The sequence below is a fragment of the Nipponia nippon genome, unplaced genomic scaffold (genome assembly GCF_047370975.1).
Source record: "Nipponia nippon isolate SJK-2023a ecotype South Korea unplaced genomic scaffold, ASM4737097v1 scaffold_5, whole genome shotgun sequence".
NCBI classification, from domain to species: domain Eukaryota; kingdom Metazoa; phylum Chordata; class Aves; order Pelecaniformes; family Threskiornithidae; genus Nipponia; species Nipponia nippon.
In genome coordinates this window covers 2,343,880-2,353,881 of record NW_028262369.1, presented here as the reverse complement: position 1 = coordinate 2,353,881, position 10,002 = coordinate 2,343,880, and the positions used below count along the sequence as shown (strand labels likewise).

Sequence of the window (10,002 nt, the reverse complement as noted above, 5' to 3'; positions counted from 1 at the left end):
TTCGAGCTCCGAGCTCTGCTGATGGGGTGTGAAGGTTCCACCCCTGGGGCCAGAGACACGGAGAGATGAAAAAGCTCTTAATTTTTCATGTAACTCACGTGTATTCCTTCCTTCAGCACAAAAATGGAGGGGTCGGCCCCAACTCCGGACTTCAGATGGAGGGGAAAGCAAAGTAATTTGGTGATGTAAAAAAAGGGAAGGGCAGGAAAACCGCCTGGGCTCTTGTCTGCCCTGATGAACACACGCCAAAACGAACTCCTCTAATCAAGCACTGATTTCTGCTCCTGTGAAGACAAATTGTGACGCTGAAGCGGAGCAAAAAGTAAAGAGGCAACGCACTGGGCAAACTCCAGCTTTTGCGTTCTCCTGAATACACTTTCGCTGATGGCGTCAGCATAACTCGCTGAACAAAAACCCGGCTTTCGGTCCATTTGAGTGCTGAAATCTCAGTCTGCCCCAGAAGTACCAGTATTATTAAAGGGCTAATTTCATACGGATTTAGTTGCGGTGCCGTCTCGCACGGCTGCTCTCGGAACACTCAAGCGGAGCCCACTGAAGTCTGAGAACAATTCCCACCGACGCAGCTGGAATACTAAGAGACGCTGCGCCGAAGGCGGCGTTTGAGGACCCCTTCACCAGTTCCCCGCTCCCTCAGTGCAACTGGTGCTGCTCTTCGTGGAGGCAAGCCTTTGATTAAGTAAAGGATATGTTTAGGATAAATAGATTTAAGCCAGATTTAAAATCAATTTAAGTGTGTTCCCAGAGCAGCTTTTCATCCGGTTTTATTAAGCCAAAAAAATCTGTTTGGACATAACAAAACGCAGGGAAATCAAGCACGCGATGCTCACTGGAGTGCGACTTTTGGCACTGCAGCGCATGAGGGCCAGTTCTAATGCAATTATGGAAATAACCACACTCCACATTACCGTGATTCTCCTCATTACGGATAAACTGCTCATGCTTTGAGAGTCACAAGACCGGCAATCCAAGTTTAATTTTCAAGTTTAATGAACATTATTTACTGACTCCTGAATTCATGCTGACAAGCGCTTTTCAAATGGCAGCTCCTGGCCTGCGTGCTCTCCAAATTGATGTTTCCAGATGCCTCCTGGTCCTGCTACTAAAGGGTCAGAAGTCATTATCGCTTTCCTCTAGCAGCTCTGGCTTTCTTGCTCGGTGACTGGATTTGCTTGGGGAGATTTCCATGCTGTCATCTTCCATATCATCCTCCTCCTCATCTTCATCCAGGTCAATCTCGCTATCCCCCGAGTCCTCCTGCAGGAAAGCAAAGAGAATTCATGACCGGTTCAGTTCTCAGATGGCAAGGCATCTTGGCCAACTCAAAAGTAAAGGCTGGCACCGCTGGCTGAGGTTACGTCGCGTCCTCCCCTGCGCTCTGTGCAGTCGCACACCTGGGGGCTACGGGGCTTGGTTGCACTGGGATGGATCCAGATTTGGACTTGCTCCGGGGAGGAGCAGCAGATTCTACAAGAGGTTTTGTTCCAGCTCAGGCTGCTGTGCTGCTGGCCTTCCAAAATAATGAAAAGCCAGAGCTCAGCTGCTTCTGGGAGCTAACGGCCCACGGGGCTTTCACCAGCAGCTCCCCACTTTGCTAAGCAGTGGCTGCTCCGTTCAGTTTATTGCGAACCTCTTTCCCCGCTCCGCGGGGCTGACAAAACCAAACTCCCTGACTTCTCCTGAATTTGTGGTATTAAAAACCTTGCAGGTGTTTAACTTTAAAGCGATACCTATTGCGAGACCAAAGAATGAAGGCGTAGTGGAAGAAAATGAACGGCAGGAGAGAAACCCACCTGCGCCTTGGTGATGATCCTGCGCGTGCCTGGCCGTGCTGGGGCAGATCTCCCCTTGGAGAACCAGAGTGGAAAGAACAGGAGAGGCAGAGCAGGCAAAAAAAAAAAAAAAAAGTACAAGAACATAAAAAGAAAACAGAAAGTAACCAGAATGGGAGCAGGGGAGAAGGCGGCAAAGCCAGGCAGAGCTCAGGCATCGTGTACCACACCAGCAAGTGACAGGGGCTGGGCGTGCAGCTGCCGGCTCTTGGGCAGGCTGAAGCCTGCTCTCTTCTCAACTCCATAACCCAATTAACTCTCCGAGGGGTTCAAACCAGCCTCACTGCTTTCCTTCCCTGACCTCAGACGCATAGAGGCCTGCCAGGGTCCCTAAGCAAGCCTCTCAGCCCTGGTGCCTGCGGAGATGGGGTATTAAGAGGGCAGAGCCATGAAGCAACCAAAGTGGCTGCAGCTGAGGACAATACAAGGCTGAAGGCCTTGGCTTTCCACACCTGGATGTGCTGGGGTTGTGCCAACAGGGAGACATGGGAGAAAGCTGTGAACGGGCAAGTCCAAGGGAAGGAGAAATTGCAGAGAATGACTATCCAAAGCTGGCAAGAACATGGTCAAGGACAATCAGGCCGCACCGTGACTAAGGCCACAACATCCTCACCTACAGCACTGGCATTCCTGACCCTACCCAGAAATGTTTCTGAATGCCAATGGCATAAATCATTCCCCAGAAGGCAACAAACAGCCTTAACCATATTCAATCTGGCTGAAGCAAACAGCAGAGCAAGTTCCTTTCCAGAGAAAAGGTGAGGATGGGTGGAAAGAAGGGCAGCTCGTCCCTCTCCAGCAAGAGACTTAACTCCCTCATCACTATAGTGCCTCCAGGTCTCTGCAATGAACATTTAAGAGCAGCGGTATCTTCTCTCTTCTGGCCCTGCCTGCAGGAGAAACAGAATCATAGAATCACAGAATCGTTAAGGTTGGAGAGGACCTCTGAGATCATCGAGTCCAACTGCTACCCTAACTGCCAGGCCACCTCTAAACCCTGTCCCTAAGCACCACATCCACACGGTTTTGAATGCTTCCAGGGACTGTGATTGCACCCCTGCCCTGGGCAGCCTGGGCCAGGGCCTGACCGCTCTCTCCGGGAAGAAGTTTTTCCTAATATCCAATCTAATAATAAGGGGAGACCTTATTGCTCTCTACAACTGCCTGAAAGGAGGTTGTAGCAAGGTGGGGGTCAGTCTCTTCCCCGCAGTAACAAGTGATAGGACAAGAGGGAACGGCCTCAAGCTGCGCCAGGGCAGGTTTGGGTTGGATATTAGGAAAAACTTCTTCCCCCAAAGGGCTGTCAGGCCCTGGCCCAGGCTGCCCAGGGCAGGGGCTGAGTCCCCATCCCTGGGGGGATTTAAAAGCCGGGGAGATGTGGTGCTTAGGGACATGGTTTAGTGGTGGGCTTGGCAGTGCTGGGTTAACGGTTGGACTCAATGATCTTAAGGGTCTTTTCCAACCTTAACGATTCCATGGTTCTATGATTCTAAACCTGCCCTGGCGCAGCTTGAGGCCGTTCCCTCTCGTCCCATCGCTTGTTCCTGGGGAGAAGAGACCGACCCCCCCGGCTCCAGCCTCCTTTCAGGCAGTTGCAGAGAGCGATGAGGGCTCCCCTCAGCCTCCTCTTCTCCAGGCTGAGCCCCCCCAGCTCCCCCAGCCGCTCCTCCCCAGCCTTGGGCTCCAGCCCCTGCCCCAGCCTCGCTGCCCTGCTCTGGCCACGCTCCAGCCCCTCCATGGCCGCCTTGGGGTGAGGGGCCCAGCGCTGAGCACAGCATTCGAGGGGCGGCCTCACCAGTGCCCAGCACAGGGGCACCATCGCCTCCCTGGTCCTGCTGGCCACACCATTCCTGATACAAGCCAGGATGCCGTTGGCCCTCTTGGCCACCTGGGCACACTGCTGGCTCATGTTCAGGCAGCTGTCGACCACCCCCCCCAGGCCCTTTCCCGCCGGGCAGCTCCCAGCCGCTCCTCCCCACGCCTGCAGCGGTGCCTGGGGTTGCTGTGCCCCAAGTGCAGGACCCGGCCCTGAGCCTTGTTGACCCTCACAGGGTTGGCCTGGGCCCATCGACCCAGCCTGGCCATATGCCAAAGGCTGAGCACAGCAGTCAGAATAAGTGCCTGCTGTACAAACCTGTGTGTACCTGTTTAGCCTCTGTCCGCTCACCAGGTCAACCGTAAGCAGATGCAAAGCCAGTAGCCATGGGACAGCTTTATCTACAAGGCAGGGATTCCAAGGGGCACAGCTCACAGTTCTGCTCTCACCCCTGTCCCGTCGTCCGGAGGACTGAAGGGCTGATGCTGTTAGTACAGCCCACTGAGAGGCCTCCAAGGAGTGTGTTTTTAGAGCAACGTAGGGGATTTAGACCCATGCATTTAACTCCTACACTGATCCCCTCTTCCCAGCAATCTGCCCCAGCAGCTTAACAAAACAGCGTTCCTGCAGCCCGTGTGCACTGCACCAGTTATGCGCTGCAGGCTGAGGCTAAAGCACAGGGCAGTGCAGAGAGACTCCAAGAGCAAAAGAAAAATAGGAAAATATGTGTCTATGCAGATGAGAGAGCAATCAGCTGGAGGAAAGGAGGGGGAAAGCAGGCCTGGGGCATTCAGCGGGTAAAAAGGTGTTCCTCTAGCTGAGGAGAGGGCTGTCATTCTAAAGCCCTGTCAGAGAAGCTCTACAGGCACACGCGATGGTTACTTACGTCGTCCTCCGTGTCTCCACCTTGCATTGTTCCCACGATCCGTGCGCCAGCTCTTCCTGCAAGAGCAAAGAGAACCACCATAAAGCCTGGCTCATGGTTAATGCTGATGGAGCGTGAAAGATAAAGCTCGGAGTTTACATTTTGGAGGACTAGTTAAATGGCAGTGAGAGGATGAGAGCCCAATGCATGTAAGGTCACCCCCCCCTTTTTAAGCCTCAGAGCTCAGGAGAAGGTAGAAGAGGGTAAGGCTGACAGTAATTCCAGTCAGGATGGTATTTCCAGAGCTACCTTATGCCAGTATGACAGTTCTGACAGGACAAGAGGCAACGGACACATTAAGAAACAGAAAATTCTATCGGAACACAAGAAACCACTTTTTTTTTATTGTGAGGGTGGTCAAACACTGGAACAAGGTTTCCAAGAGGAATTGTGGAGTCTCCATCCCTGGAGATATTCAAAACCCAACTGGATGTGGTCCTGGACAACCTGCTCAGACCTCCTGTTTGAGCAGAGGGGTTGGACTAGATGATCTCAAGATGTCCCTTCCGACCTAAACAATTCTGTGAACTGGCATATTCCTTCCTCTGCTTTGGTACACAGAGAACAACAGCCCGTCTTTTCCATGTGGTAAGCCTTCTGTCCTTTAGAGAACTCACTGTGCTCAGATCCTCTCTGATGTGCCAGTAGGGACGGACATCTCACAGGAATCCTAGGCAGTGCCAAGGCAAACCTCAAGAATTTCTTGTTGAGAGTTGGATGTGCAAGTCTGAAGAGGGAGGTGGAGATCTCAGGGTTGTAGGGAGTTCACCGAAAAGGGAGAACACGCTTGCGCCTTGCTTGGTTACTTTTGGCTGTGTAGAGGCCATATGAAATGGGGAAGATGCTAGCGTGGTTTCTCTTGCTGGTCTCTTCTCCCCAGTAACAAGTGATAGGACAAGAGGAAATGGGCTCAAGCTGCGCCAGGGGAGATTTAGGTTGGATATTAGGAAAAACTTCTTCCCGGAGAGAGCGGTCAGGCCCTGGCCCAGGCTGCCCAGGGCAGGGGTGCAATCACAGTCCCTGGAAGTGTCCAAAACCGTGTGGATGTGGTGCTTAGGGACAGGGTTTAGAGGTGGCCTGGCAGTTAGGGTAGCGGTTGGACTCAATGATCTCAGAGGTCCTTTCCAGCCTTAACGATTCTGTGATTCTGTGAGTCTATGGTCTCCTTTGCTGGGAAGGGAGCCCGGAAGGTGTTGGGAATGGGTATAGCGGAGTTGTGACTGGGGAAATCCTGCGTGTGGGCTGAGCGGGTGACTCAGCCCCGGTGCCTGCAGCCACCAGAAGTCACTCGGCGCTAACCGGGTGCCTATTTAACAGTCCTGCTGTGACCATCACATTTCACCAGCTGTTTACCTCCTCTCATCACTCGGATTCTCTATGCCAAATATGGATTTTTCCAATCTAGACAAAACCTATTTTATTTTTTTTAGCATGAAAACAAAGCGACTTTAAAATATATCCTGTCAAACCTCTTTTATACCTCCCAAAGTACAAAAGACAGGTCCCTTTTGTCCCTTTTACAGATTGATTTGGGTTAGTTGTAGCAAAAAGCTGGCTAACTCATCCAGAAGTCCCCAAAAAACCCTCATTGCGCCAAGGCAGATAATTTAAAGGCTGTTATGTCTTTAAATAACAAGCGGTGTCCTCTGGTTGCTGATAACACAGGCAGCGGAGATGGAATTAGAAGAAGATTCCTCGACAGAAGATCTCTCTTCAAGCTTTAGAGACTTTTGCTCTAATTTATGCTAGACTAAACTATGTAAGCTTGGAGGTGATTACAACTGACATCATTAGATGGCAACGGAACCACATTTTTGCCCAGCCTACAGCTGGCTCCAAGAGTTTAACTGCAATTTTGCTAGGTAGAAGACTCAGCATAAAGTGTTAGATAGGGAATTATTACCTCAAAAGGAGAAAGCAGCAGGGTGCTCCTAAAATTTACTGCTAAGACAAAGCTAAGAGGGATCCGGAATATAAAAGAGAATCAAGATATCACATAGGGAGAGCTGATGAAACAGGACAGTTGAAAAATGCCAAGGGAAGAGCTCGGAGAATGCTAACAGAAGGTCTGCTGGATGCTGCTCTTCCGTCAGTGGAAACAGTAAGGATATCTTATGGGCATCCAACTGCTTATATCTGGAGGAAGATGAGAATCAGGTATCGCCCAGACTTTGATCCCTACATTGTTTAAGCCAGGAACACCTCTTTGAACTAGCGACTGTGGGATCAGCAGGATTATGTCCTGTAGCCCATCCCTGGGATGCTCCCAGGAGACACCCCGGGATGCCGAGGGCCTGGAGCTTCAGGTTCTGCACTATGCTGTAGATAAACAGGAGAGAAAGCAGATTTTCCGCATCGGTAGAAGAGCTTCCATGACAAAGGCGGGAGCGTTAGTTTAACTTTCAGATCGTAAACCCCCAAGATTCCGTGTGTGGGAGCGAGAGGAGCGACAGACGGACGTGGTGCATTTCCGTGTGTGCTGGGGGGAGGCGGGAAACACAGGACAGGGAGAGCTGGCAGGTCCGGGGGTGTCTGTCACTTAAAATTTCCTGGGTTCAATTTAGCTGGGGTCAGCTTGCTGCGGCATTAGTGCTGCACCACTCTGGCCACAGAAGCTCACGCAGCTTCTAAGCGGGCGAGAGCCTGTTACGCTTACTTACAGATAATGTGAATTCAGCCGGGACAGGCTGTACAAAGTGGTAATTAGGTAAAATATTAGTAATGAACAGACTGTAATTCACTGCACCTTTGGATTCAAATCTAATCTCCGTGCATCGCCACGGTTTATAGCCACCGAGCTATCAAAGATCAGAAGTGAACGTGCATCCACGATTTTAAGCCGGTGAGCATTTGCCATTTTTTCCTCTGCGTGTGATGCTTGCCATTGTACTAACCCGTGCCACTGCCTACAATGGATCCACAGGACTAGAATGATTTACGTCTTCTTACCCAGCAGTGGGTATATGTTAACCCTGTGCCTGACAGCAAGAAGCAACACTTAATCGGAGAGGTTAGGACAACCTACCATGAGGGGAAGGTAGATTTGCAGCTGAAACATTTTGCTCCCAGTTTGGAGATCCACATTCAAGTCTCCAGCTCTTAATGCAAATTCACAGCGTGACCTCAGGTAAGACGCCTCCCTTCCCTCCGCATCACCTCCGCACACAGAAAATTGGGATAAATCTTTTGCCTGATCCTTCTGATCTGCGCGCCCTTTGGGCTCTGCGTTCTTAAGTGCGACTGTAGCCCTTTGCACAAGGCCCTGATCTCCGCAGCATTTTCTAGGCATTGCCAAAGTACAATGATTAATTAAGCACACTACAGCAGCTGCCCAGGATGAGCGTACTTCTATTTATTTCTTATACCCTCCACGAAAAGGAAATTTGCTCGGAAGTAAGTAAGTCACATGTCTCAGTCCCACCATTTCAGACCTACAACCTCTCCGGGGTCCTCAGCACGGGAAGGACATGGAGCTGTTGGAGCGGGGCCAGGGGAGGCCACCGAAATGCTCCGAGGGTGGCACAGCTCTGCTGGGAGGACAGGCTGAGAGCTGGGGGGGTTCAGCCTGGAGAGGAGGAGGCTGCGGGGAGACCTCACTGCGGCCTTGCCGTGCTGAAAGGGGGCCGACAAGAAAGGGGGGGACAGGCTTTTTAGCAGGGCCTGCTGCGACAGGACAAGGGGGGATGGTTTTAAGCTGAAAGAGGGGAGATTCAGACTGGATATAAGGAAGAAATTGTTTACGCCGAGGGTGGTGAGACAGTGGCAGGGGTTGCCCAGAGCGGTGGGAGATGCCCCATCCCTGGAAACCTTCAAGGCCCGGCTGGACGGGGCTCTGAGCACCCTGATGTGGTTGAAGCTGTCCCTGCCCATGGCAGGGGGATGGAGGGGATGGCCTGGAAAGGGCCCTGCCAGCCCAAAGCCTCCTGTGGTTCCATGATTCTCTCCTCCTTCTCCATTAGGCCCAGCGTCGCAATGGCCATAATACAGGCTGCAAGCGTACAGAAACACCTCCTTCCTCCTGGGGAGCACGTTGCTGACACAAAGCACACAGCCAAAGACGGCTCTGTTGGGAGCAGATGCCGAGATGATGGGAGGAAGCTCTATTTCAAATTAAGACAAATTCCTTTCTGTGAATTCCAAACTGCAGCCCCTTTTTGGTGTTTCCAAACACACTTGATTGCCCCCTTTCCCCAGCTACATGAGCCTGGTGATATTGTCCAGCAGCTGCTATCTCAGGAAACTAAAGACTTTGCAAATTTTTATCTGGGGGACAGCAATCTGCAGAGATCCACACAGAAATACATGAAAATGAGAAGAGTGGTTGTATCAGCTTTCTCCCTCCCCAGATGAGTTTCCCCCAAGCACTGGCAGTCAGACCCAGTGGCTCAAACACTTAGTCTTGACTGTTTTTTCCCCTCCCGCTTGACCTGAAGAGGCAAGGCAGAGACTAATCGGACTCTCCAAAATTCTTTTATAAGTTTTCTAATTATAACTTGATTTGCTTGACTAGAAAAGTATATTCACTCCAGGAGCATAGTCACAACGACCCACTGTATGCCATGCGTACAAAGCCCCAGTCAGGATAAAACTGCACTTTGTCAAGTTCACAAGGAAGGAATTTATTTTTAAAAGTCCACGGAGAGCAATACCAGTTTGGCAGAGTCCTCTGAGAGCCGGTGCCTTTGTGAAATTTGTTCCCCTTGACTTGATACATTATCAAACAGCTGGAGAACTTGAATCCTGCTAATGCACAGCCAAACACCGTCCCGCCAGACCCATCCTTTATGCCTCAGCCTTCTCCCTCTGCCACCACCACGGTACGTGCCAAATCCAGACCCACTCGTCTCCTCACTTCATAGACTTTGACTCGAGGCAAACACATGCAACGAGATGCCTGCAAACACCAGGGCTCGTGAGGAACCATCATAGAATCACAGAATCGTTAAATTTGGAAAAGACCTTTAAGATCATCGAGTCCAACCGTTAACCCAGCACTGCCAAGCCCACCACTAACCCATGTCCCTCAGCACCACATCTCCCCAGTTTTTAAATCCCTCCAGAGATGGGGACTCAGCCCCTGCCCTGGGCAGCCTGGGCCAGGGCCTGACAGCCCTTTGGGGGAAGAAGTTTTTCCTAATACCCAACCCAAACCTGCCCTGGCGCAGCTTGAGGCCGTTCCCTCTCGTCCCATCGCTTGTTCCTGGGGAGAAGAGACCGACCCCCCCGGCTCCAGCCTCCTTTCAGGCCGTTGCAGAGAGCGATGAGGGCTCCCCTCAGCCTCCTCTTCTCCAGGCTGAGCCCCCCCAGCTCCCCCAGCCGCTCCTCCCCAGCCTTGGGCTCCAGCCCCTGCCCCAGCCTCGCTGCCCTGCTCTGGCCACGCTCCAGCCCCTCCATGGCCGCCTTGGGGTGAG

At 51.8% G+C, this 10,002-nt stretch overlaps 1 protein-coding gene across 5 annotated transcripts in view; it reads right to left on the bottom strand.

Moving 5' to 3' along the window:
- Window positions 1-984: 984 nt before the first annotated feature.
- IFT38 (intraflagellar transport 38) overlaps window positions 985-10,002 on the bottom strand; it is a 78,471-nt gene continuing 69,453 nt past the window's right edge. For 3 of the 5 annotated variants that reach the window (XM_087732318.1, XM_087732317.1, XM_087732319.1), the window contains exons 11-13: window positions 4,553-4,608; window positions 1,812-1,865; window positions 985-1,275 (exon numbers count right to left, since the gene is read on the bottom strand). In XM_087732318.1, coding sequence (XP_087588444.1) covers window positions 1,129-1,275; window positions 1,812-1,865; window positions 4,553-4,608 — 257 coding nt within the window. In that variant the 3' untranslated portion in view covers window positions 985-1,128. Of the gene's footprint in view, window positions 1,276-1,811; window positions 1,866-1,894; window positions 2,741-4,552; window positions 4,609-10,002 lie in introns of those variants that run through there. The other 2 variants (XM_009477298.2, XM_087732321.1) reach the window with 2 other exon arrangements.